Below are 27,127 nucleotides of genomic sequence, written 5' to 3'. Positions count from 1 at the left end.
ATGACATAATTATCATAAGATACCTGAAAACATCTTATTTATCATAGTAGTTTGTCGAATTTCGCCTTTGCTAGGAGAAGCATTACAGTTGTTCGTATTGGCCAACTACCAGGACACCACAAACTACATAGTTACAGTGGGGGACTCGACCTCACATCAAGAATTATCCACAGCGGGTATCGTCCTTTCGGCCATTTTTGCTTGTTTTATAAAGAGATCGGGACTTTTGAGCGAGACGAGCGGGTAGATCTACGCCTCAGTGCAATGTCGCCATCACCTGAACTTCTGATAGGATTATCACCTTTGAAAGGCTAATTCAGGGTCTCATCCGAGCGGCAGCAGGGGCGATGGCGATATGAGCTGGATGAGGGGACTTGAGGGCGGAATAAGGCGTGATAAATGCATCTGCATAGATGCGGCGGTCTAGAGTTCATGGGTGTCGTCTTTATGCTCAGCGTGGGGTAACTTGCCAAAAAGGGTGTGACTGATAGAGAGTATTTAGTCAGACCATGATCAAGTGACAGAGGACTAATTGTGGTTTTCAAGTAATATCAAAGAATCCGAGACGAGGACGATTCATTAGGAAAAATAACGATGGATACAACTGTCTGAGACGATCTAGCAGACCCCTCCATCTATGACAGGGATGATCTCTTTCAATACTAATTCTCGTGTAACCTCAGCTTAACTTATTGCCAAACTGCGTGCATTTGCCATGCATAACAGTTGTGACAACATATCTGCTGTCTCTGTGAGATAATACTCTGAGGTGTCTCAAAATTGTCAAAGCGCAAAGCTCGTCAACAACCCGGCTCAGGCAATAAAATAACACATAACTCATGTGGTTGAGCCAAACTTTCAAGCAAGCATAGGTCTTGGTTGTTTTAGGAGACGGCTTAGTTGAGCTTTCGGTGCCTGCAGCGTGTTAGCTCTATAAACCACTACGACGAGGTATTGGTTGAACTGGAACTCACTTCTGAACAACACGTTCAATGGCGTCCATTCCCATCTTGAGAACATCCATGCGGGGACCGTAAGATAGTCGCACGAAGTGATGGCAAGGGGAGTCGAATAGATCACGACGGCGCGAAGGGTTAAGATCGAAGAAGATACCGGGCACCACAATGACCTTCTCTTCAAGACAAGCCTGGAAGAAGTTGAGACCATCTGAGATGGACTCGGGAAGACCTTCAAGGTTGAGCCAGCTGATGATCGTTTAGTCTCATTCAAATGAATCTTGGGTAGGTGAAGACTTACAGGTAGAAGGTCGAGTCAGGGACATACTTGATGATGAAACCCATCTCACGGAGACGTCGAACGACGAAGTCACGCTTGTCCTAAGAAATAGTTAGTCTCTCATGTCTTGTTTGACTTAATCCGTGAGACCTACTCTGAAGTGAGACTGGAGGTGAATCATCTCATTCTTGACCACACTGGGCTCAAGCATGGGAATAGCAGCTTCCTGGAAAGGATGGCAGGCACCACCATCGAGGTAAGATCCGCATGAACCGATGCTACGAGTATGTCAGTCATCCTATGGCAGAAAAGGGGTACCAACAAAAGTGACTCAAAAAGTTCAGAGAAAATTCAAGATAAAACGTACGCATTGATATATTCTAGAAGGACAAAATCAGTGTCTTTTCTTGGTGTTTAGATTGTTTGGTGTGCTTACCCTTGGGTCCCAGGATCCAAGCAATTCTCCAACCGGGCAGACGAAAGCGCTTGGTGAGACCATCAATGATCAGAACATCATCTTCGTCGACGTCATCCACGTTCTCTGCCGCTGATATTGTCGAGCCATCGCAATTGGATGTGTAATTGTATCCCGAGTAGAACTCGTCACTGATGAATGTGGCTCTGTCTCGGCAAATGTCCTGGATCTCCGCAAGCTCCGGGTTGGCGATAACACGGCCAGTGGGGTTGCGAGGGTTCGAGGTAAGAATGACAGAGGTACCACGGGCAATTTCCTCGGCAATCTTGTCAGGGTGAATGTGGTAGCCGTCCTCTTCAGCCAGAGGGACGGGAATGGCGGCAAACTGTGAGATTTTGTCAGCACCCCACCACCAAGCATAAATTTTTCGCTAGAGTAAAACGCACGTTCTTGAAAAGACTCAACATCTCATTGTAAGCCGTATAGTCGGGTAAGAAGAAAGACAGGTATGAGTTGCCGAGAACGGCGGCGATACGGATGAGACCCGCGCGACCACCTGGGACGATAGCAACGTTTTCCCAAGTATACTGACTCTCCTTTCCCTGACGATGAGCCTCGTTGTACAGTTTAGCAACAGCCTCTCTCAAGGGCTTGATACCAGCTGTAGGACCGTACTCTCGACCAGCCATTGAGATGTTAATGGTTTCAGGTCTGGGGAAGCAGCCTTCGATATCGTCCTCAACTTCAGGAGCACCCTGACCAAGATTGGCCCACGCATCAGGGTTCTCGAGATAGCCATACTCGGAAGCTCGCTCTGTACACCAGATAACACCGGTTGATGATCGGCTGGCATCGAGACCAGCGTGGGGCATATGACCTTCATGGGCACTTCGGAACTGACGATGAACCTTGGATTGGAATTCTAACAAGATATTGAATTAGTATAATGTGATTGGGTACTGTTATTATGATACAATCTCTCTACCATGTTAGAGAGTTGAATTATGACGTTGTGGGGCAGAGCTGCAGCTGCAGCCAAGCTCCTATGTAGCTCATCTAAGGCGGATTTGGAGGGGTTCAGTTCATGGAGGGGCAGAATGACAGGGATTATTAGGAACAGAGAGGGGAAAGTAACGCGCCAGTGGCGCCGGTAGTGAGAGTGAAAAGGCGGGACGGTGAGGGGAGGTAAGAAAACGGTGAGGAGAGTAGATGAGGTTTCGGTGTTCTTTGATGGTTGCAAATAGCTCATGAAGCTAGACAATATGGTACTGGAGAGCTTGAAGTATAATCTTCAAGCTGAAGACATATAAAGCCGTCTTGAGAGTGCAGTTGGGCGAGAAACGCCACATACAAAGGAGAGACAAAAGGCTTACCGTTCATCGAAGGCTCAGTCGTACTGAAACGACGAGTGAGGGTCTTGGGGGCGCCAGTATGGCGGTTGATAGAGAATTTGCGTCCACTGAAAGACATGATGGCGATGTGAGAAGAGGGATAAAGAGAAGGAATTTGAAAAAAGGTTGGAGTGGTATTTGATTAGGTAGTCGACGTGGTGATTCCTAGTAGGACTAGGTTAGGTAATGGGAAGCTGGCAATACGGCTCTAGTGAGGCCCAGTCATGCAAGTCACAATAGTTGCGACAGCCAGATCAAGATGTCGGCGGGGGAAGAGATGATCTATCTCAAGAAGAGAAGAAAGAAGGGAGAGGGACGAGGAAAACACGATGTGGATGTTTACGGGGGATTGGATATAAGTGCAAAAAAAAACCAGTAATGGCCTTGGTCACTAAAGCACAGAAAAATTCGGGGGTGGGACCTTTTAGGTTGCCTCTCCAAGTACTGTACCACAGCAGGAATAAAAGCAGAAGAAAAGAAAAAAAGAGGCCATTCAGCGTCTAGCAACTGTAAACAGTGCCTGGTCAGTTGGTCTGTGAGGCCCCAGGAGCCAGGTGAGCATTGACCTGGGCTGCAAGGTGAAGGAGGTGGTGAAGAACAGAGCTGCAATTGGATTGGATTGGGCTGATGCCTCACCCGTAACGGAAAACGGCATCTCTAGAGTCAATTCTCTGGCTAAGTAATTATCGTGTTGCGTGTTGAGGTAGCCAGAATTCGCCCCGAGATCGAACATGATCGCCAAACAGCTCACACCGAGTGTCCAAAGCAGGACGCATAATCTCTCAAGCATGCCACTATTCGCAGCTTTGACGTTCCATTACAGCGTTAATCCTGGGGTAGATACCCCCCTTTTCGCAGCCTGATACGACATGTCATGTCGTTTGAAAGTCGAGACGCTTCTCTAACAGATATGCACGTTGCCAGCTCTGTCCAATCATTTGAGTTTTGCCCAGCTTTTTCAAGTTTTCTCTTTATCATTTGGCCGCCGCGCAGTTATTTGAAGCTCACCTCAATGACAAGCAAAGTGACGTACTGCTACTGTCCATAAATGCTAGCTCAAGAGCTTAGGTGGGGGTAATATTGAGGTGACCAAGGAATTCACCTCAGTATAACCTACTCAGAACAATAAGTTCAATTCTTATTGTTACTTCGTTTACATTCTCTTCCCTCATATTCTGCCCAATCTCAACCTGACCGGGACGTTTGAGTCCGGTCAAGACCCGCATACATTGGCATTGTGACGATCTCAGAGGGTCTAACCTCGATATCGTTACATAAAACCCCAGTTTGGTCTCTTCCCTTACCCACAGTGTCTCCGACCCCAGGACAGCGAGTCAAGCTCAACACCAACTGGTCCGGAGCTTGGACTGCCGGCCCGGCCCCCTAGCTTCAACTGCAACTCCAACGATCAACTCCAACACAGCCAGAACCTCAGGGCTGATGTCCTCGTCCATGTGAAATGTCGCGCATCAGATTAAAAGGGAAGCTCGGTGAGAACCCGAGCCTGAAACACTCTAGAAGCTCGCTAGAACATCCAGAAAAAGATATCTTGTCCTGATAGAGCAAAAGGAAGCAGCCCGGTTGGTCCCGATCTCGCGGGTCCGTGAGCCTCGAGAGACCACTTACAACTTGTCGAATCATGAGACAGACACGTTACCAAGACATCGTGTGGAACGTTTTCGATACCGACGAGGGTTGGTATCTCCATGCTCACCGTGCTCACCTAGACTGCGCCGCGGAACGGGACGGCCTCGCCGTATAACGGCGATACGCACCGAGACTGTTTTGATTATTCGCGCAAACGCATTAAACTGACAGGCATCATAGCCAGGAGTAGTTGAGCTACGTAGCAACATTTCTCCAGTAAGAAGTACCTGAACTGAGAGAGCTAGCGATACCCAAGTCTTGGCAAGAACTGATATGAATTGGTGAAGCTCTAGGGTATTTAATAATGCTCCTCTGTTCACCAGTTCCTTTGGTTGACAATTATCGCAACAGGACAGGCAGAAAAGGAAGATAGCATCCAGGATTATCTGTTCAGGTTTGTCTTGATACATAATATACTCATTCATGCCAAGTTTTCTGATATTTGATCCGCATAAACACAAACTGCCTAATCATTGAACTTCCAGCGATAGATTTTCAACACGAATATACATAATAGTGACATCGCATTATCATCTATGAGACTACCTATAGTACTTACCTAGGTATACGTACCTTCACTGGCCATCACTGCGAGTTGGAAACAAACCGCTTACATAACACTCTCAGCCAGAGAGATACACTGCTTGATCAAAGCGGGGCTACTCTGTACGCATTCTCTCCTTAAGGTGTACAGCAACACAACTCCAACTTGGAAAGAAGAAATTTCTTCAACATAATTATATATATGTTATTATCAGACCAGAAATACTCTTATTCGAGAATCTACAACGCTGATATGTTTGAGATGAAAATCAAACCCACCTTTCCGCTCTGTCAGAATACTTGATTGAGCAGGACGTGCCCGGTGCAGGCGTGCTCGTCACTACGAGATGCACAGTAGGCCACATGAAACGCACAATAATTAGTTCACACTGACAAGCATCAGGAAACACCGCGAACATGCGGCTGCGAGGATCGCGGTGAGCTTCAGTAAAAATCACCTGGTCGTGCCACGAAGGCTTGACGAATGGATGAAGAACCGGATCGATGGAGCACGAGTGCGGCTGGAAAGAGGCTGGCCCAGACTCTGAAAAGAGCGAGGTCGCCGACCGACTCAACGAACAAGGTATTTATCTGCCCGAAAAGATCACGCCTTTATCGTTGATAGATTGCTGAACTCAAGCTACCAGTTAAACAATATTGATTTGGCGATCGTGAGCGCCTATCCTGCATATGAGCCCACCTCAACCGAGGCTGATAAGATCGACAAAGCAAGAGAGCGTCTGGACAGAGGTTCTCAAGACCCCGAAGTCCGAGAGGACTCGTTCTTCAGCGTTACTACTGCCCTAACAACCATGGCTGAAGACGCGAAGAGCTACGCCGAAGACATCCAAGTCCTCGAGCACCTTGATGAGGATGACAAGGTGACTGTTCTGTCGGCTACAATGCCACTCGGTAAAGAACCAAGTGGCAGGAAGGCCATCATAGTTGACCCCGCAGCACACACATAATAATGTTGCGGAAGCAGCCCTCCTGTCTGGAGAGACTGACGCGACGGGGCATGGAACACGAGCGCCAGTTCCCTCTACTGGTTTATCAGAGAATTCAACCAGCCAAACTGCGTCTGATGGTGATAATGAGGGAACCGTTTTAAAGACGCTCAAGTCGAGGAAAGCAACGTCGGCGTGGGTTCAGCCCAACCAAACAGTGATTGCTGCATACCATGACGAGGACATGCTCGACAGCAACGACGAGCCTCACCAAGTGCCTGTCCATGGCACCTATTTTGACAATGTCTGGACACCAGGCAATAGTGGGTCAACGGTGACAAATGGGGACATGAGGATTGTCCGAAAGTATGTGCGCGCCAGCCGTCTATTTATCCCCCGAGACGGAGCCAAACATATGCCAGACCGTTTGCCGGTTGAGATCCCCGGCCCAGAGAGCGCAACACCTGCAGTTTATGTGGGTATCTCGAGGGTCGCCATACAGCATGTGTTTATGCGGAACAAGGCCAAGGTCAACAAGGTCTCATTCGCAGACAACACAGAGAGCTTCGATCTGAGGGCTGAGCCTTCCAATGTCGTGGCAGGGATCAACACAATTTTCCACGAAGGTTGTACTGTGCAGGGAAACATCTCGCGGCTCAAACGATTTGTGAAGGACAAGACAACAGTTTTCGAGGAGCAACCGGCGCCAATGGAAAGACTCGTGCGCCAGAACAACCGAGTCCTACAATATCTTCCCATCGAACCTGTGCAAAACCGCAAAGCCAGCGACGATGCCGGACATCAGCCATCTTATCGTATCGTTAACAGAAGGGAGCTGGAAACTATACTCATTGGATTTATCTTGCCGCGCACTTGGGATGTTTGAACTACATAATAAGCTAATCGACAGGCTCAACATCTTCTTGGCAGCTCATCCTCTGGACTCGATGCCAACCAATATGGCAGTTCACGTTGTCTGCCTATACTTCAGGGCTAAGAACTCCCCTAAGCTGGAGTCGGGAGGATTTTTTTCAGACGGAAACGGACCAATGCCAGCAGTTGACCTGGAGTTTCCTGGCATGCTATCCCTGTGATAGTTTGACAACAAACACCCGATTTACCCGAGTTCTTTACTCAGTATCACGAGAGGTACATACAGAGTATCTATCACCATGCACCTAACAAGCATCGTGATTGACTTTGAAACACTCCGGGCATTATTATCGCACTCATTGGAGATGTCACGGCGATTGGGGCTGGAAACAGATGGGAGGCATCCACCAGGATAGGACATGAAATTAGAAGAGAAATCATACACTTTAGGCCTTCCTTGTCTAATCTTAGGATATTTAGCTAAAACTTTTATGATTTAGGATAAGCTTAGGCATAATCTTAGCAAAGATTATTCCCATTCTTCACCCTTTCAGCGCGGAGTTGTGATGATGATTTGCATGAATGTCCTCGACAACCCATCAGGAATGTTCTCCAAGGCAGTGAATAAGAAAGTCTTGTAAACTTGTGAGAGTGTAATCAGAAAGCCGGTGTTTGTTTCCTGCCGAGGGATGATTCTTGTGCAGTGCCATGTTAGAGGTATCCTGATGAGCAGTCAGAAATTCTTTCCTGCTTGGCGACGAACACAAGATTATCATTGTTGAAGTCTGAAGAGGTCAGTTGATTTCATGAGAAGAATACAAACTGTCGCGAAGTCGACTGAAAGAGCACCTTAGTTGATTTTCCGCATTGTTCGTTGGCGCATTGGTGAGCATATGCCATGGAATGAGACAACATGGACAAAGGGTCTTGATCAAGAATCAATTGCAATAATAGAGATTCCTGATCTATCTCCAGTTTGAAAGTCTAGTGCTAGATGCTTGCATGGTCGATACTTGGCTGGGATTGATTAGGCTGAGTTGCCACGATGTAGATTGAGGTATGTAATCATTAGACCCTTGCAAAATATTGGAATAGATCTTGTGATATCTTGAGGCTCGTCACTACCAGACCAGAGATTCCCCCACATGTCTGGCCTACAGAAGCGAGGGACAACATCCCCTTGGGTTATGAACTGGTAATTGTCTCCTTTCGGTCTCGTAACCAAGGCTTCAATTCGGGCGAGGCGATCACGGCCTTCTCTTCTCGAAATGATGACAAGACATAAACTCTTCAGCCGCTTTGAAAGAATCGACTTATTCTTAAAGGTTCTTGATTGAGCTTGCGCGAAGGTCCAGTTCTTGAAGCCCTGCATACGGTATTCTCTGGTGGCATGAACCGGGCGATGCAGGAAGTTGTAGATGAATTGGGGGAAACTCAGGAGACCACCAAGTCCAGGACTAGGTTTTCCGAGAACAATTTCTATAAGTCGAGGCATTCTAGGGAGGACATGGATTGCTTGGGAAGACGGAACAGAACTCGACCCAAAACGACCACGACCACTGATGGAATTTCACCTCCAGCATAGTCAACCTAGACTCTCAAACCTTCAAAGAGAAACACAATGGATCATCTTGAACCAAATTTGGAAAGGATCAGGGTCAGGTTAAGAGGCATTCAGTCGCTTACAACAGCTGAAATCGACCTGATCGCCCAACACCATGAGTGGCTCACCGCACTGGACGAACGCGAGCGACTAGCTTTGTCTGAGGAAGACAGCCCCCGTACATGGACTGAGGACCTAGCTACCTTTGCAAGAGGCTGTCTTAAAGCCCTCAGCGGCGAAATCGCCGACGTTGATGATGACATGGATGGATCACGTTCCGGAACTGAGCACGAAGAAGACACTTGTATGAGCCCTGATCTTCTGGAGATCATAACCTTGTCACCTGAGTTCGCGAGACATATGCGAGATCAAATCCGGGATCTCCCTTGCCGAGCAGTCGACTGGGATTATCCTCTGGAAATATTGAAAGAAGGTGCACCTGCGAAGGAGGACGTTTTATATGCCATCAGAGCCATAATGTGTGGTTGGGTAAATGAGCTTATCAATGCCAGGGCAGTGTTGGAACATCGCATTCGTGGAGTCACTTCCGAGAATCGAGCAGTTTTCATGCTTCAAGTACCAACCCATCTAACCCGGATGGTTGGTGTTCTGGATATCGAGAAAGATGGGAAGATCGGTTCATATGCAGAATGGAAAAGTCTGGATAAAGGTTTCCCTACCAGATACAGATACTTATGGGACTATATCGACTACATGTGGCCGATTCTTGCTGATGTACGGGCTTGGAACGTTGTCAGTCGAAACCTTGATAACATCTACCAATCCGACGCATGCACAAATCAAATGGATCTCCTTCTCAAGTTCTCGGTTGATTTGCATACCATCCGATTTGATCATCATCCAAATGGCCGTCCCCGCTTCTGAGTAGGGTTGGAAGCCGGCCTCCCAGAATCGAAACTTTGTCAACGGTCCAACGTTTACCAATATCTACTTCCCAGTCCCAGCCAAGTTGGGGATGCAGTCCCTTGCCATTCTCTTCGTCTGAAATAGTTGAGTTGTTCTTAGGGTTTCGAACTTTGGGCTCAACATACGCCATCACACCCTCTACCGACAAATTGATCAATATGGAATAAGTACAAAAGTTGTCAGCGATTAAAGGGGTTAGAACTTAGCAATTCATGGAAGGCATAATGATAATAATGATAATAAATTCTTTTGATGTAACTCAACAGGTTTCATTAAACTGATCCTGAAACAAAGAATACGAGACAACATGATGGCAATTATTTAGAGAATTGATAGGACCAGTCTTGTTAAAAGATGCTTCCAAACAACCTATAACTCTCAACCTAAACAACCAGAGCCTGTCTTTCCATATAAACTTGACCCAGGCTTGCTACCAAATAGCTAAACGGTGGTAGGAGGTTCGAGCCAGAGGTTTTCGGGTGTTGATCTCGTAGCTCGGGTCGATAAAGGGGGTTGCATTGTGTTCCCCAATCTGGGACAAAGAGTAGATTTGTTCCTTGAGTTGTCGTCTTCTTCTAGAACTCGCTGGTTGAGGAATACATCAAATAACCACTGTCTGTTATCTATGTCGATTCTTTCCTTCTCGGTAAGCCCAGGGGATGTTTGTTGTCTGGCGGCATGGAATGTGTGGAGTTGTGCGAGGTCTTCCATCACTGAATAGGGGCTGTGATGGATTCCCTGTTGTCTTTTACGGGTGTGACTGTCGTTGCTGTTAGTTTCTATGTCTGGCAGACTGGGGAGAATATTCTTCCACGCGTACCTTTTGTGTCTTTCATAATAGTTAATACAGTTCATAGACAAACGCTTCGATAATAATATAGAGTTTTGAGCTACTTGTTACTGCTGCGAAATCTATGCTCATGAGGTTTGATTGTGTCATAGCTTGGCTGATTTGATCCAGCTCCACCACCGTGACAGAGGCCTCTGGGTCCAGTGGACTGCGTATGAGAGACAACGGCATGGTGCTGTTGTTTGCGGCCTCTACGAGGCTTGGTTCCAGAGCGGGTGCTTCATCCCCGGTATGGTCGATGAAGGGGATCTTGTTGGCTCGTTCCTCCACCCCTCCCTAAGGGTCGCTGGGCTGCCAGTATGTGCGCCCCTCGAGGTTCAGGAACTTCCAGCGGGTTCCAAGGGAGAAACACGAACGACCGATCAGCGGAGGTAGGTCGTCGACTTTAAAGTTGGAGGGTCCAGCCTCAGGCGGGTGCTCATCACCTAAGAATCTGACTTTGTGAGCGGGTTCATTGGCCCCCGCGAGGTATGAAAGGATGACTTCCGCTCGGCCATTTTGTCTTCGCCACTCGTTGAGGATAGTGTTGGCAATGGCTTGAGTGCAGGGGAAGTTACCCTCTTCGTCCTTGATGAGGTACCGGCCCTGCGCGTCCGGTGGAGCGTGTTCGTCAACATTTGGTGGGATCTCCTCCAACTTGATATCTGGAGTGAAAGATTTGGAGTCTCGCACTGACGGGCGCGGTCTCCATGTATCCAGGTCGATCGCCTGGTCTTGGCTACTCCCGTGGGGAGACGATCCGCACGAAGCAGAGATCAAACTCGGCTATTTAGAGGAAGTAAAAGTCGTGGCAAGGTCCGCGCTGCATGCTGATGAGATGGTCGGCATATTTATATATTTAAGAAATAAATAAATAAAGTAAGAATACTGTGGAATATATATGTGTGTGTGTGTGTGAGAGAGAGAGAGAGAGAATGGTGGTTAATGTAGGGGAGGTTGCAGTGATTGTGATCGTGATAATAATGTTTGTGTGGTGCACAGAAAAGGGAAAACAAATTCGAACATGAAGAGATTTAATTCCATCAGATTAAAACAAAAGAAAAAGAAAACTTGCCCTCTTCTAATGCTTGTTGTGCTGCTGGTGCCTGTCCTAACACTCGGAACTTGGTCCCCTGACACTGCTTGATAGCTGCCCGTCAGTGAGGTCTAGCAATTATCAGAATCACAATAATATCTTTCCATAATCTTATCACGTGGAATATCTTACTGCCGCTTAAGATTTATCTATGGGGGTCTAGGGGTGCTGTTGGCAACATTCGTGCAACCATCACCACTCCCACGATGCAACAAAATACTGAAAACCAATGCACAACAATAACAAATACTTTGACACCTTTATTACTACAATTAATATCAGTGACTTAAGCCCCGACTTCTCTTATACCAGTCACTACTGTTTGTTACATTGCTTTCGTCATTCCACCATCTAGCAATTGTGTGCCACGAGACGCTCATACGCAATAAAATCCTCTTCACCAACACCGGAAGGAGATCGACCAAACGGCTATTGACAGCTGCCTTATAGTCAACCTTGAAATACTCGGGTGCCAGGCTACAAAATCAGACGCCATCAACTGCTACAGAATCATCGGATGTCAGGATGCGCTGCGCAAATCAATCTGACCACCGAGTGCGCAAAGTAGTTGCTTGTGAGGACCACACTGCCGACAGAATGCACCATCATCTGTCTCCAAGACTACCAATTCTTCAGTGATATCATTATAAAATGAGTATCCAGACGATTAGTCCGGGGATTTTGCTGGGCCGGGCAAGCTTCACGTTGCTTTCTGTGCCAAAATGGAGTACACCGCGTCTGAGTATGAACGTCGACGTCTACTCATCGGCCCTGTCAGTGCACAGGGACTAGACGAGAAGATGGCTCTGGTCACGCGACAGATCCCAAGTCCCGACGAAAGGAATCAAGAGTACTGGGCTCGGACCTTTTTCCAGGTCGCCAAACGAGATGGTATCAAAGCTGAGATCAAAACCATCATATCGACCGATTTGTCCAAATTCGAGACACGAGACTACTCTGGGTACTTTCACCCCAGGCAGGCCGACCCGAAAGCCTCGGGATATAGATGAACGGAAAATCAAGAAGGTCAATGATGTCTTTGACACAGATAATCCTGTCAAAAGCTCACCAAGCCTTTTTCTTTATCGGCATGATGGCATCCAACTTGGCTGTAAAAGTGATGCCTGGAGAGGAGTTCACTGCCAGAACTCTGTCCTCAAAGGACCTCTTTGAGCTCACCATTCCTATGACAGAAGGAGAGAAGCAACAAGTCCAGCAAGAACGAGGACCCAAGTACTACTGGCAGCGTGCCCGCCTTATTGGCGCTAACGCAACAGTAGAGGCCGGTATCTCCAACCATGAGTATGAGTTCGCTACTCACCCAAAGATGGGGATGAACAATCGTCCTGTTGTCGCTTGCTGCAGCACCAACGCCCTTCGGCCGCTGGCGTTAATTCAGGTGGTCATGAACGCTTCCGACAATGGCGATTCCACGGACGTTATATCAAGCATGACATTGTCGAGAACGAGCCGTCCAGCAAGGGGCTGGAGACTATGTTAACTCTTGCCACTGAGACTGGAAGAACGGCCACTATCTCCACAGATGCCAATGCTTTCAAGTCGAGTCTGGTTTACTGGTGATAACAACACGCCGGAAAAGATCAACAACAGGAAGGCGGACAATTGAAAGAAGAATCAACAGTGTTCTTGCGCCCATGGTTGCCTCTGGTAATGTCCGACATCTTGCAATATCCATGTCTTATTAATACGGCGTGTGCTAAGACCCGCCCAGAACACTTTTTACATTGCTTCATATATGTTCTTTACGTTACTATAATAAAGCATTACATGGAAATGCTATCCAAGTTGAAGCTTTAATTCCGTGCGAGAGCGCCGAGCTTACTGTTCTGGAGTGATTTGGAAGCAACTTAATGATAAAGATATATGGACACCTGAGCATTAAGTTTTCAGGACATGAAGTTTGTTCATTTGCACTTCCATGAGTCGCAGTGTAAAGCATATATGATCAAAGTTTGCATGATTCAAAGGATTTATGGTTGCATATGACTCAGCATCACGACAGTGAAAAGAATACATTGTTTTTTTAAGACCAATAGTCTCGAAACGACGAATTCCAGATATCGCCAGCGTTTGAGATAGCTTTTGTGAACCTAGTTATGTGGCCTTGAATCAAAGCAGAGGTTTCTTGGTATTGTTTGGTGTTAGTTCAGCAACTCCCTTGATACTGAGCCAAAATGAACTTCTTCTAATTCTCCCATAAAAATATTGTGTACAAAAGGCAATGTGCACTTTGCACTTACTATCCTACCCAACAAAACCACATACCATGATATAACTTTCGTCCTTTTGGTAACGCGTTTAGTATCAGAACTGTCCAGTGACCTATAGGCGACAAAGGGGCGTCAGTAATTCACCTCCATTCGTTTGTTCTTTGTGGTGTTCTCAATTTGTCTTTGTTTCACGGTTGATTTCAAGTGGCCATGTTCACGTTTGAGTTTCCTGAACACTCAAGGTTAAGTCTAATAAATATCCAGAAAAGTCGTGAACTCTTCAAGGCTAGATTTCGATAAACTTTCTCAAGATGACTTCTAAAGGGCATAGACTTTTAAGAATGGACCATATAATCTACAGGTTCTCTTCCTTTTTGTCGAAGATTTTCTCTGACCCATTGTCTTCAATATCCCGGCTTACACAGTCTCAGCCAATTCTCAACTTGGAGGCCCGTAGCATACAATCGAAGACTATGGAGAATAATCAAGAACCACTATTAACCGCCGACATGGAAGTTGGTGCCGTTACTGTTGAGGCTCCCTTCGATGAGCCCAAGAAAGGCAGAGTCTTGATCCTTAATGGGTTCCCAGGCACGGGGAAAACAAGTGTTGTGAAGAATCTCAAGGAACGACTCCCTGGCCAGAAGATTCAGATAGTCGACAGCCCCATAATGGCCGGACCAGTGTACCCTCACGCGTATCAGCGAGGGTGTCGATCAGCCTACCTTCATGAGATCCGAAGATTGGCGGACCAGGGCTACACTATCCTGGTCACAGCTTCTCTGGCGAACAACATATCGAGCCAACAAGTTATCGAAGACATCCTTCGAATTATCTGCGGGAAAGACATCTCCTTGTTCTGGATCAACATCAACCGCCAAGAGGTCGTACAAGATCAACAAATATCGAACTCAACCCGGTTAACGAACGGCGAGTCGAAAACAGAAAATTCTGATGTCTTGCCTGCCACCGCCGAGCGAGGCCAACTTGTTCTTCCCTCAAGCCTAGGGCATAAGCTGGATGGTATCAGCTTGGTCACTCGAGTGATGAATTTGGGGAATGACATCGAGGACGCAGTCAAGAAGGTATCGGAGGTTATGGCCCGAGAGGAATGAGACCACATTGTCTTTGGTTTTTCTTTTGTTCCTTTTCGTAGGAGGCTTGGAGTCTGGGCATTTCATGATGCCTGGTTTTGTTCTTTGGCATACCGTTGATACCACATACAAGCACATTTGCTGGATTTCGGAGCCCACACGAGACAGCACAAATGAACAGTAGTGCAAACTGGAAATACAGAATAATATTAAAATCATGTTCAGTATGCAGTTGCATCCGTACACAATTATTGAATCAAAGTGCCACGCGCCTGAATCAGTTGGTTGCAAACGTGCAACACCGTACCCTGGATCGTGATACCATCAAACAAGCATTCCTACGCCAATGCAAGTAAGACAAAACAAGGGAATTAATAATGTCATCATCGGAAACAACGGAGCTCAGCTGGGCCCAATAGAGCGGTCTACCCATGATTATAAGACATGCTATGTCGTCGGTGAGCATTGTACTAGGTATAAATGCGAGGCACAGGGAAGCTGCATAAGAGATTACTTGGCCCAGTTCGTTTGTACAAGCATAATTCTAGGCATAGCTCTATTTTCAGAATTAGAAACACCCGAGTCTTTCTTGACGCGATCGATTTATCAACGGAGAAATTCTTTGGAATTTGATGGTATGTCTGACAACCATGTTCCTAGGGGCCAAGACAGCATTATTCATGAACGGCGAAATAGTAAGCCGTAGCAGTCGAAAAATCTGAAGTATCGAATTTTTATTTAGTATTACCGAGAGGAGGATCGACAGAGTAGCACGCTGATAGCGAAACGAGACCGACGTCCAAGCGAGTCTGTTCCTCGGGGTTCACGGAGAGACTACTGACTATCTCGGCGTCTGTATAGTTTGACAGGCCGGGAGCACAGCAAAGCACAGAATGCACGTGGGTAAGTGCGCAACGGAAAGAAATATCATCATCAGCAGAGGAAAAAAGCAAAAGCAAGCCCCGGCTAATAAGGACATGGGCCTTTTATTAGACGCGGATCAGGAGGACGGGATAAGGAGCATGGACCGGGGGAGAAGAGAATCAGGTAAGGACCTCGCCTAACAATTAATTGCCTTGGCTTGCTTTGCTTTGGGTTGATGAGAGGCTTTTGGTCTATACGAGATGAGCGATGATATGTCTCAATTGACAAGTCGAGTGCAGTATCTGATTCTTGGCTTGAGGCGCATGGTGAAACGAGGATATCGTAAGCCGGAGAGGCAACAAAGATCGACATAATTATAGTGAGCGAATAGACGTAGAGATGCTAACAAATTCGAGATAACAAAGCCGTTGTTTAGGTCAAGCCTTCAAGGCCATTGGTGCTGTGCCTAGATGGACGCCATCTAGGACTTGAAACGCGCGGCGGCTGTATAGCGTCATGAGCATGGGGCACAACTTCAGGGAGAGTGGATAAAAGCCCGGTAGTTTGGTAGAATTTGTGTTATTTACCTCCACTGGCGACATTGGCTCATAGTTAGTGCTTGAACCTGAACTTGGTCGAAGCTGGTAAGAAATGGAGATATCCATCACGGTAATTCCTTTGGCCGATTGATGACAAGACAGACAGTACTCCGTAGATAGACATCTGATGCCACATATGCACTCAATAGTATGTATAATTCAGCTATTATTATTCAGTTTCCTCAGCTGGGTTTCTGCAGCAGGGATCAAGTACGAGGCATAAATGCCCAGGATGTTGCTTTGTTTAGACCTTCAACGTTTCTTGCCACGAACTGGTGGCAGATTCATATAAGCCGGTTATCTATTATACGCGGCTTCAAGTAACGGTAAGGTTATTTGCCTCAAAAACAAAGGGCCACTGACATCTTGAAGAAAAGCCTCGTGGGTATTGATCTACTGTTGATCGTTCGGGGTTCCATTAACGGGAAGTCAAATCAATGTTACTACCCATGTGCCAGGATGATGATTGTACTGTATATTTGAAACACATCTGCAGTATTCAGCGGCTTTGCCGCAATATATGGCCTGTTGAGATGTTAAAGTTTGAAAGCAGATTACAACGGCTCGAATTGAGCTTTGGTGTTTTCTCTAGCAATGCCGATCCCGTCTGCACACAGGCAGACGAATCTAAAGTGGTGGAGACGTTGTAGCGATGGATTCGAGAGTGCATGCATCATCAGGTAAACCGTACAGAAGCGAGGAGCAGGGGATGATGCAAATGCAAACGCCTATCGGTAGAGGAACTAACCTGGCATGACCACAGCTGAAAACATCACCACCTCCAAGTTATTGTTTCTTAACGACTTCAACTATTGACCTCAACTAACCTGAAGAGCTTACTAGATAATGCCAAAGACCGCATTAGCCTTCCTGTTTCGTTTCTCCGCCCAGGGACCCCTGTCGATCGTTTCCGCGCCTGGTCACATCGCCCGTTAGGCCTATCATCGTCTTGGACAGAGAAGGTCGAGCTTCGGACCAAACTTCAGACATTGGTATCATAAAATGTTTGGAGAGAAACAATGCCAACTTGATTGAGCACAGTGAGCCATTAGCTACAGCGTAATGTACTTGTACTAGGCAAGGTATTAGAGTGATATGCTTGTGTCTTGTAATACAAGACATTCCGGAGTTGTCGTTTCTTGTTCATTTCCATAATTAGTGCAATTGGTCTCAATTCAAGTTGTCACTGTACTTCAAACGTGCTGTCTTCGACCTCCTTCATCTGGTTTGGCTTTGGTTGATAGATAGATCACTTGACCGTTAGGTTTCGAGAAGGCGTTTTGCTTTTTGTCCCTTCATGTTTGCATCACACAGACACACAGGGAAAAAAGATACAGTCGTATTGTTCATTGCCATCAGAAGATTCTGAACGTCAACATCAACCACAGATAATTTCCCACGTTGGGGTCCGGAGCTCACTTTTCTTGATTGCGATTGGCTGTGTTATCTCTCGAGCCGGGGGTTGATAGAGTGGGGGTGACGATCCTTGGTGTTAAGGTCACGCTATGGAAGAATCAGAGACTCAGATCGACTCGAAGAAACGGCAGGAATGAGTTAATTATCCTAGGGCGATGAAGATGTTTAACCTGTAGGAATGGAGTTTCTCCAGAAACAATGGCATTTGCCTGCTTATTTTATAGTCACTGGAGAAACAGATGTGCAAACGATTGTAGCCCGGGCAATCAAGACACAGCTCAAACACTGCGCTGGCTGTCGGGGATATGGAGCCAAGTGACAGAAGCATGAAGAAATGTCATGTCAATTCTTCGGTGACATTGTCAAAATGACAGAGCGGCACTTGACTGCTTTGTCCATTCCCTGGGACAATGGAACTCCAACGTCAGTTCAACAACAAACGGCGCAATGCTATTGTTTGTGTATTGGAGACCGGTATCCAAGTGCTCCGGCTCTAGTCAGATCAAGTATCCGTTACTTGACAAGGCAATGCTTGTCTCTCGTGGTTTGAGTTTCCCCGGCCCTCAACTCTAGGTCAGAAAAGGAGTTCCCCTCGAACTCTACATCTCGCCACTTAAACGTTGGCGTTGGAGACTAAGAAGCTAACAAAGACGTTTGGTTATGACATGTCATGGAATTTCTTCTCCCTGGTGGCGAGAACAAAGCAAAGAATCTGCATGACTTGGTGAATCTAACCAAATGAATATCACAACGTCCGAACTATATGAGGCCCGTCCACGGGTCATAACGTCGCGTCGAACGCTGAGCGCCATAATAAAAATACCGCCGTCGTGTCCGCCATGTACCCGGAACCTAGGGACCCATGACCCCTGCAGAAGGCGTGCAGTGTGCCCCTGACGGCCCCAGCATCCCGGCCCCTCAATGGGTGGAGGGATTGGACCTCTGTAGCTCCTCATCTAGCCCCTAATGTAGGTACGGTACGTAAGGTACCGGTACATGCATCGTCTGACGGACGGCTTCCCCTTGCCTTGACTTTGCAGTGCAGGTGCAGGTGGTCTATTACTTTTAGTAGGTAGTGTAAGCAAGTTTATTGACTGTAAGGAGGGATTTAGAGCATAAGGGTTTGATTTTCGTTGGGTTCGTCTGTGAGACTGTGACAAAGAGTCAACGCCAGCATATTCACCTACAGTCACTCACTTACACGCGAAAAGATTGGTTACACATAATCATATTACCTGTTCTGCATGACTGCGCCGACAAATACGACTCAATTGTTTTCAGTTCCTACCCTCCTTGTTTAGTGATAAATGCCCGGCTCACCAAACTAGGAGAAACCAGTTACAGTACCTATCCCAACCTAGAAAGTGACTGGCAGGGGATCAAAGCCCCCTTGTGCGCCATCTGTCTCACAATTTCGCCCGCTGAAGCCCTGTTCGTTGAGTGCTTCTGGTTCATTTCTGCCGTTGTTATTCCTCCACTTTCGCTCCATTCAACGGACGGGAGCTCCCATTCTATCCATTCTCTCAACTGAAAACGGTACGTATAGGTACTTGACCTCATTCCTTCAGAAGCTGTCTCGCTTCTCCCGTACCTACCTGGGCTCTAGGTACCTTACCTTAGTTCTCCACTCACCCCCCGACTTACACCCATTCATGGCTTCTCTCGTCTCTTCTCCCTTTACTTTTCCTTCATCTCCCCCCTCGTTTCTCGAGTTTCAATCTTCTCTCTCTTTTCTTCCTTGCTTTTCTATTCAAAGCCCGGTTGACTCGAGCATTGAATGAAGCCTTGAGTGCGGAGCGGAGCCTCAAGTAAATCGGGCACTCCAAGACAAGTTCGAGGACTGACCAAACCTGCTAGTCAGTATAACTCAGGAATAAAGACAGCATAATTGAGAGCATAACGACTATTCTCAAAGTCAATCCGACGACAACTATATCGATATCCGAATTTACGAAGGAAACGAGAGGCCTTTTCAGGCTCAACACTATCAACAATGCCTCCCTCCTTGAACACCCATCCCTCCTTTACCCGTCCTCGGACTAGCGACCGCGATGGCAGGCCCAGCACCCGCGACCAGGGCGCTGATCAGAACCTCCTGATCCCCAGCCGAACTTCTTCGCTTCACTCGCGCATCACCCAGCCCATCCCTTCAACCCTCAACATGAAGCCTCAGCAGCGAACTCCGAAGACTTTGACACATGCCTACATGGTTTGTGGTGTTGGTCGTGAGCCTTCTCAATGGGTCAAGGCTCCTGCACCGGCTCAAGGCAAGATTGGCCACATGAAGGGGGCTGTTGGGCAGTTCTGGCTCCCTGAGATTCTGGGCAGCAGCCCACGTCTCGAGCAGGATAATGAGATTGCGCGGGCTCTTCACTCCGCTATGAGGGTGCGTACACCCAACCCATTGACCATTTAAAATTCATATAGCTGACCAGTGGCAACTATTGTATAGGCATGCTTCCCTCACGATGTCGAGATCTGCACAGGCCGAAGTCAGCCTCACTGTGTTCACCATGCTTTCGTTCTCCAGCAAGATTCTTCTCACACTCTTTACGGCATTTGCCTGCGCGTTTGGTCGCGCGCCGATGAGAAGAGGGCCGAGACAATTCGTGACCTTCGCAAGAGAACCGAGAGCGACTACTACGACAACCCCGATGAGACCTACTGGATCCCTTACTGCTTGTCGTTCCTTTCACGATACCCTCTGTACAATCTTCTTGGAGATTATCTCAGAGGTATGTGGATTCACTGGAACAAGGCTACCAACCTGTTCCACGCTGAGGAAGTTTCCCGTATCCTAAGCTTCCCTGCTCCTCGCCTCAACGATCTTGTTCGCATCGACATGAAGGACTACGCTCTCTGCTACCAGTTCCCATCTTCGCCTACCGGATTCCAGAACTTTGCCATGTGGCCTCTTTTCAACTGTCTCTCGATTCCCAACATTGTCGGTGTTATCGAAGCCGCCATCTCTCCTACACGCCGAATCATCTTCGTCAGCCACTACCCTGCTATGCTCACCATGGCTGCTGAGACCGTGCGATACTGTGTTCGAGTTTACGAGTGGAGCGGACTCTATGTCCCAGTTGTGCACGCTCGTCACGCTAAGGAACTGGTTCAGGAGCCCGGCCCTTACATTTTGGGTATCACCGTTGAGTGTCGCTCGCTCTTCACTGCCCCTACCGATGCTCTGGTTGTTGATCTTGATCGCAACTTTGTTCTTACCTCCAGCCCTCCTACTGCTCTTACCCCCGGCCAGCGCAACAAGTTTGTTACACGACTTACACAAGCTCTCAACGGTGATGTCACTCCTTCTGGAGTTCCTCAGCATCTTCGATCCGCTTATGGTGGCGGCAAGCTCGTTCCCGCGGGCCAGATCATCGTTATGCGCGGTGAGGTTGAGTCTATCCAGGATCCTGAGTGGTGGAACCAAGATGCCGTCATGGCTGTTATGGACCACGTCTGTGAGAAGCTTGGACGCAACACTGGTATCAAGGCCGTCTTTGGTGGATCTGTGAAGAAGCCTCTCATGACCAAGGTTTCTATGCGCCATCTTAATGAGATCGTTCGTGAGAGGAACCAGTACTCTCGCGATGCTCTTGAGGCTTGGCAAGATTTCATCAACCTTAAGGGCCGCATGGATACGGAGCTCAACAAGGTTACTAAGCGTAACAACTACCTGGTTGAGGAGCTTGAGAGCTGGAAGCAGCAATTCCTCAAGTTCCAGGCCTTCGCTGAGACCCTCACCAAGGAGACCCAGGATCTCAAGGTCAAGATCGACACACACAAGAGGGAGAACCGTCGTCTTGCTGGTCTCATTGATCAACAGAAGGATGACAATGCTCGCCTCTCTGTGCGCCTCACTGGAACCGAGAAGCAGCGTGATGACGCTCTCGAGGCTCTTGTCCTTCAGCAGGAGATTGCTGAGGAGCTTGAGCGTGAGCGCAAGAGGAACAAGAAGGAGCTTTCCCAGCTTCAGCACACTAACATGACCATCATGCGACAGCGTGATGAGGCTCGCAGAGTTGTCCTTCACCTCCGCAGTCTTATCGGTGGTCAGAGCCACCACATGGAGCATCTCATCCAGTCTCTCACCAAGCCTGATGACCTTACCCATGAGATCGAGGAGGGTTATGATGAAGCCGAGGAGGATGTGCAACAGGCTGGTGAGCCTGGCCGCCTTACCCCCAGCCCCAACCCTCGAAACAAGCGATACTCTTCGTCTAGCTTCACCGACGTTGCCGATCGTCACCTCAAGGATAAGACTGACGCCATTGCTCACATCGTCCGAAACATTGCTGAGCAATGTCAAGCTGCTGTTGAGGGTCTCCAGCTGGCACATGATGCCGAACTAGGGAGTTCTAGTAGAAGGAATTCTAGCCTCTCTACCACCCAGAGCGATGACGGCCACTCCGCCGCCACGTCCGAAACAGGAGACGACTCCCTCCTGGCGCCGCGGTCCGGGAGGGCGTCCAGTATCCCTCCCACCCCGGATCTCATTCCCAACAGGAGCAGCACAGCAATGTCCTTTGCCTCTACGGCTACGACTCCGGAGCGAGCGTCCCAACAGTATAGCCTTAGAGACGAGATCCCCACCAAGATTGTCGAGGATGACGAAGAGGACTTCGAGGAAAATCGAAGCGACAACGGAGGGGTCACACATGAGACAAGCGTCGTTTCTAAGCATCAGCTCCAGCACCAACAGTCCCTGATGCACAGGCCATCGGGCGCCAGGATCAGCGCTCTTGGTGGCACCCGCTGAGTGTTTTGGATAAACACCTTAACGTCTGAGCATGAGCCTTGCTTTTTTGTGAACTTCTCACTTCTTGCTTATTTCGATTTAATTGTCTTGTATTTGGCGGCTGGCTTGGATCAAAACCTGCGGGTTCGGCGTTTGATGTCCCTTATATCTTTTTTGTCACTACCATTTTTCTGCCTCATCTGATGAGCAGCTTAGCTCATATACCTACGTTAAGCCTGACGGCCATCTTCTCATTATGTTAGAATATTCTTCTACGTAGCGGTGTTTGTATAGTCTTCCTCCTTTACTTGGTTGAAGGGGGGTATAAGAATGAAACACATTTGAATGTTATCCTAGCCTCTAGTCATGTGTGAAAGTACTCGACTTGCTGTAATATACATCATTGTGGTGGCACGTACTATAGACTTGCAAGTTATTACGGCCTTTTAGCCTGATGTTGTATGGTATGAGACGTGAGCTACTGATAAGATATGCGAAAAGACCCATAAAAAAGTTTCCGTTAGCGACGTCTGCCCATTGAGAGTGTTGGCGCATTCTTCTCTTTCTACAACTCCTTCACCCAGACTTCTCAACTGTCGCAATCTATAATGGCTGATCCTTTGTTAACATCTCTTTGCGGAATTTGTCACATATCGACCCCGAAATACAAATGCCCAAGATGTGGCACTCGAACCTGTTCCCTCGCGTGCATCAAGAAACACAAAGCCTGGTCTGAATGTTCCGGCGAACGCGACGCAACAGCCTACATGGCTCCATCGAAACTTCGTACTCCCGCCGGTGTCGATCATGATTACAATTTCCTCCATGGAATTGAGCGCTCTGTCGAACGCGCCGAGAAGCTTCTCGTTGAAGAGCGTGGTATCGTGCAAGAGGAGGAATTGCGACCGATGACGGTCCAAGAGGTTAAATGGAAGCCTGGAAAAGATGGGCGCAAGCGCAAGGTTCTCGTCACCAGAGTCTTACGCGAAGCTAAAGGCAGAACCTTTGAACGGTTTTTGGCTGCACGATTGAGGAAGTTGAACATCACGATCGTGTGTGCGCCGCTGGGCATGGCGAGGCAGAAGGAGAACCATACTACACTCAACCGGCGAACCAACAGAATTAATTGGCAAGTTGAGTGGATGGTGTTGGAGAATTATCCTGATGCAGAGCCAAAGAAGGTCCGGATGTTATCGAAGGTTATGGATGATGTGCCACTATATGAAGCATACCATACTTCACTAGAAGAACAGCAGAAGGCGAAAGGGCAACAGGCCAGGAAGACCCCACGAGCAGGTACGGACGGACAAGTGCAGGACTTGGTGAACTACACATGGTCCTCTGGGTCATTTGCGCTCCAAGATCCCTCTACAGTTACTTGGACGAATCATAACGACACAGAGCCAGGCTTGTGGCCATCTGAGAAAATAGAAGCTCAGAAGAAGCAATTTCAATTCTTTCTCGCAAAGTTCCGGACCCCTTCGGACAAGCCTTCTGTTGTCACTAGACTCGACCCCGAAGACTGCCTGCGAGAGGTACTGAGAAATACGCGCGTGCTGGAATTTCCCACAATATGGGTTCTTGACCAAGGCCAGAGCCTTCCTGAGACCTTCACACTTGGACCCAAGGATAAAGCCCCTCAGGAAAGTAACAAGAGAAAAAACCCCCCTGGAAAGAAAGGCCCGGCCAAACCGAACAAAAGAAGAAATAAGGGTCAGGATGTAGAAGAAGGTGAGGTCAGGAGTGACGAGGAGGGAAATGAGTCAGACGATGGCATCAACACTGGATTCAAGGGAGTAAGTCTTGAGGAAGGTGATGTGATTGCCGAACAAAGCCTTGGAGAAGAGGATGATGACGATGATGAGACGAGCAGCTCTGGAAGTGATAGCGACTAAGACTGAGCAGGTATAAATTGGTCAAGACGTAACTGTAATGATACCCCAAAATGAACAAAATATCCTGTACCAAGTTCTACATATTATTTTCCCCCCTTCGATGTTCCTTAATTACTTTGTTGCTTTCTATCATGATACTGTCGTTGGTGTTGACCTGAGTGGCTGTGCTCCGCTGTCAGCCACATGATGGAACGACCTGCAGTAAGGGACAGTGAATAGCTAGCTCCCCGCGGCGTTGACTTTGACATGCCCAACTCGACACACTCGCTTTAACGTTCACCTATGCCCAACGAATTTAATATCTAGACACCAGCACCAAAAGTCCAGCACTATAAAAGACACGATACCCCCGCATCATGATTTGATTGGGCGCGGAACCCCTCGACGCCGACGCCGCTACAATGGACGACACACCTGCTCCCAAGCTCTCAGAGCTGCTACGGCATCCCGACGATCTAGACAAGATACCCGCGCTCAAGTTAGAGTTCTCACGCAAAAAGGGCGCCGTAGATGGCCAGCTCCGAAGCGGCCTGCGCGAGCAGCTTGAGACGACACAATCGGGCATGACGGGGCTGAGCGACGGCCAGAAGACGGTCCAGATGATCAAAGAGGAAATGATTAAGATCGACAAGCTGTGCTCGGAGTCACAGAATATGATAAAGGACTTTGCGAGCATCAACCTCGTGTCACAAGCACACCGCAACTTTGGCGCCGTCGAGACCATGCGTCGCAACCTCGAGACCTTCAACGAGCGCATATCGCGTGTCGAGTTGATGCTTCGGGAAGATGACGAGGACAGCGACAACATGCCCAATCTGCTGCCGTGCCACTACGAACTTACTCAATTGAGAAATATCCGCGACGATGCTATGGAACAAATACAACGCGCAGAGGACGAGAGTCTTGAAGCGACACTGGTGGACTACTTTTCGAGGCTAGACGACACGATTGATTGGTTTGATGAGCATGTTGGCATCATTGCTCTGAATCTCATTAATCTCGTTGTGCAGGACAACAACGGGCTTGTTGTGAGATTCGCAGTGGTGATGGAGGCCGAGGAGTCAAGCGACCAACGTGTACTAGCACTGCAGGAAGCTCTCAAAGATCACAAAGAAATGGCAACCCGTTTTCAGAGTATCACAGACGGCGCCAAGAAAGTTCGTGGCTATAAGGAGAAGTTCATACAAGCTATTCGACTCAGCGCAGAGCAACAATTTGAAGGAGCAAAAGAAGAGTTCCTCGAGGATCCGAGCAAGTTGGACAAGATCATGAAGTGGTATTTCAACGATCTAAACGTCGTCAAGGTTGGAATGTCGCACCTTATGCCAAAGAAGTGGAATATCGTAAAGACATACGCTGGCGTATATCACCAGCTGATGCACGATTTCCTGGTCGGTATGGTAGATGGCAACGAGGCGTCGTCAGCACATACCTTGGAAATCGTGGGCTTCCCGGAGAAGTACTACAGAAAGATGGTAAAGATCGGTCTGAAGCAAGAAGAGCTTATACCTCATGTTATCGACAACCGCGAAGCAGAGCTTGTTCGCGACTTTCGTGAGCTCATCATTAAATTCCTTGATGAGTGGATTGACCGAATATTTGCACAAGAGAAGCGCGACCTGGCAGAGCGCAACGTCGAGGGCTCCAACTTGGATCAGGACGAGTATGGCTATTTCAGAACCAAGAACTTTGTTGCCCTATGGCGAATGCTGCGTGAGCAAGTGGACACGGCTGCCAACTCCCAGCGCGCTGATGTTGTTGAGGGTGTAATTGACGCTATGTTTGCCCGTCTACGCACTCGTCAGCAGTCGTGGCAGGCTATGCTTGAAGATGAGGCTATCCCCTACGAGGAGGGTAAGATTCCTGAACTCGAGGGTTTCCAGGCTCTTCAGGATTGGCTCGTGGCTACAGCAAACGACCAGATCGCCTGCATCGACGACAACGAGGACGAGAACCGTCTTGCATACCTCTCAAGCTTCCGTCGTCTTGTGGAGCAGCATGTTACACCCGCGTACCTTGAACGTATTGAGAGTGAAGTTAATACGCTGCGTGACGGCTACGTCGACTTCAGCACATGGTGTATCAACCGCTTCGCTCAACTTATATTCTCTGTCGATTTTGGTACCGTCATGCCTGACTTCTTTACGCCTCGATGGTACACAACTACTGCTATGAAGCAGATGGTGGTGACGTTCGAGGAGTACGTTAACGACTACCGCCATGTATTGCACCATTCACTGGTCGATATTTTCGTTGAGATCTTTGCTGAGGAGCTACTTGTTCGCTACTTATCTGCTGTGCGCAACAAGGGCGCAAAGTTCCGTCGTACCGACCCATTTCAGGACAAGCTGTTCAACGATATCTCCACAGCTTTCGAGTGCTTCAGCACACTCCCTTCACCTGACATTGGTGCCTCTATCAAGGAGACCTGGCGTGTTACAGAACACTTCTTGCGTCTATTGACAGCTGACCGCGATGCCATCGTGGACGCTTACGTGACGTTCAAGATGGCTTACTGGGACCTGAATGTCCAGTGGGTTGAGGCTGTGTTGAAGTCAAGAGATGACTTTGAGAGGTCTTGGATCGGCGCGGTTAAGAAGGAGGCTGCCAATATTGATAGTGGGCGTGGACCAGAGACTATTATGAGCAGGGTCAAGTAACCGAGGACGAGTCATGATTTGCGTTTAAATGGGAAAAGGTAGATGGTTATTGCAATTGTGTATGATGGGCATCATTTCATGCCCTGTTAGCGACAATGTTATTTACGCTTGTTTGAATGACTC

At 48.0% G+C, this 27,127-nt stretch overlaps 8 protein-coding genes across 8 annotated transcripts; 7 read left to right on the top strand and 1 right to left on the bottom strand.

Moving 5' to 3' along the window:
* Positions 1–546: 546 nt before the first annotated feature.
* On the bottom strand, positions 547–3,489 carry FOBCDRAFT_17078 (pyridoxal phosphate-dependent transferase). The gene is made up of 8 exons (XM_031174154.3): positions 3,025–3,489; positions 2,098–2,573; positions 1,673–2,036; positions 1,604–1,616; positions 1,391–1,514; positions 1,258–1,337; positions 975–1,205; positions 547–915 (listed from the first exon to the last, which is right to left on the bottom strand). Exons 1-8 carry the CDS (start codon positions 3,119–3,121, stop codon positions 897–899), a joined length of 1,404 nt encoding a protein of 467 aa, XP_031050939.1. The 5' UTR covers positions 3,122–3,489; the 3' UTR covers positions 547–896.
* Positions 3,490–5,384: 1,895 nt separating this feature from the next.
* Positions 5,385–7,065, top strand: FOBCDRAFT_257403 (uncharacterized protein; the record flags this gene model as incomplete). The annotated part of the gene is made up of 4 exons (XM_059611202.1): positions 5,385–5,586; positions 5,636–5,815; positions 5,880–6,144; positions 6,218–7,065. The coding sequence occupies exons 2-4, from the start codon at positions 5,717–5,719 to the stop codon at positions 7,063–7,065; spliced, it is 1,212 nt and encodes a 403-aa protein (XP_059464201.1). The 5' UTR covers positions 5,385–5,586; positions 5,636–5,716.
* Positions 7,066–8,673: 1,608 nt separating this feature from the next.
* FOBCDRAFT_197268 (uncharacterized protein) lies at positions 8,674–9,540 on the top strand (the record flags this gene model as incomplete). The annotated part of the gene is made up of 1 exon (XM_031174150.2): positions 8,674–9,540. One exon carries the CDS (start codon positions 8,674–8,676, stop codon positions 9,538–9,540), a length of 867 nt encoding a protein of 288 aa, XP_031050935.2.
* A 2,718-nt stretch (positions 9,541–12,258) lies between these two features.
* On the top strand, positions 12,259–13,329 carry FOBCDRAFT_215600 (uncharacterized protein). Its single transcript, XM_059609413.1, has one exon. The coding sequence runs from the start codon at positions 12,514–12,516 to the stop codon at positions 13,006–13,008; it is 495 nt and encodes a 164-aa protein (XP_059464200.1). The 5' UTR covers positions 12,259–12,513; the 3' UTR covers positions 13,009–13,329.
* Positions 13,330–14,049: 720 nt separating this feature from the next.
* Positions 14,050–14,853, top strand: FOBCDRAFT_197265 (uncharacterized protein; the record flags this gene model as incomplete). Its single annotated transcript, XM_031174147.3, has 1 exon — positions 14,050–14,853. The coding sequence occupies one exon, from the start codon at positions 14,050–14,052 to the stop codon at positions 14,851–14,853; it is 804 nt and encodes a 267-aa protein (XP_031050932.3).
* A 4,506-nt stretch (positions 14,854–19,359) lies between these two features.
* FOBCDRAFT_315941 (AEX-3 domain-containing protein) lies at positions 19,360–22,800 on the top strand. Its single transcript, XM_031174146.3, has 2 exons — positions 19,360–20,097; positions 20,164–22,800. The coding sequence occupies exons 1-2, from the start codon at positions 19,705–19,707 to the stop codon at positions 22,468–22,470; spliced, it is 2,700 nt and encodes an 899-aa protein (XP_031050931.1). The 5' UTR covers positions 19,360–19,704; the 3' UTR covers positions 22,471–22,800.
* Positions 22,801–22,972: 172 nt separating this feature from the next.
* On the top strand, positions 22,973–24,435 carry FOBCDRAFT_215596 (uncharacterized protein). The gene has a single exon (XM_031174145.3). It carries the CDS (start codon positions 23,058–23,060, stop codon positions 24,342–24,344), a length of 1,287 nt encoding a protein of 428 aa, XP_031050930.3. The 5' UTR covers positions 22,973–23,057; the 3' UTR covers positions 24,345–24,435.
* Positions 24,436–24,583: 148 nt separating this feature from the next.
* On the top strand, positions 24,584–27,094 carry FOBCDRAFT_17060 (SNARE-binding exocyst subunit SEC6). The gene has a single exon (XM_031174144.3). The coding sequence runs from the start codon at positions 24,746–24,748 to the stop codon at positions 27,002–27,004; it is 2,259 nt and encodes a 752-aa protein (XP_031050929.1). The 5' UTR covers positions 24,584–24,745; the 3' UTR covers positions 27,005–27,094.
* The last annotated feature ends 33 nt before the right edge of the window (positions 27,095–27,127 follow it).

This window comes from Fusarium oxysporum, chromosome II, assembly GCF_013085055.1.
Source record: "Fusarium oxysporum Fo47 chromosome II, complete sequence".
Taxonomy (NCBI): Eukaryota; Fungi; Ascomycota; class Sordariomycetes; order Hypocreales; family Nectriaceae; genus Fusarium; species Fusarium oxysporum.
Note: the sequence above shows the minus strand (reverse complement) of the source record. Positions and strands in the feature narration are given on the sequence as shown.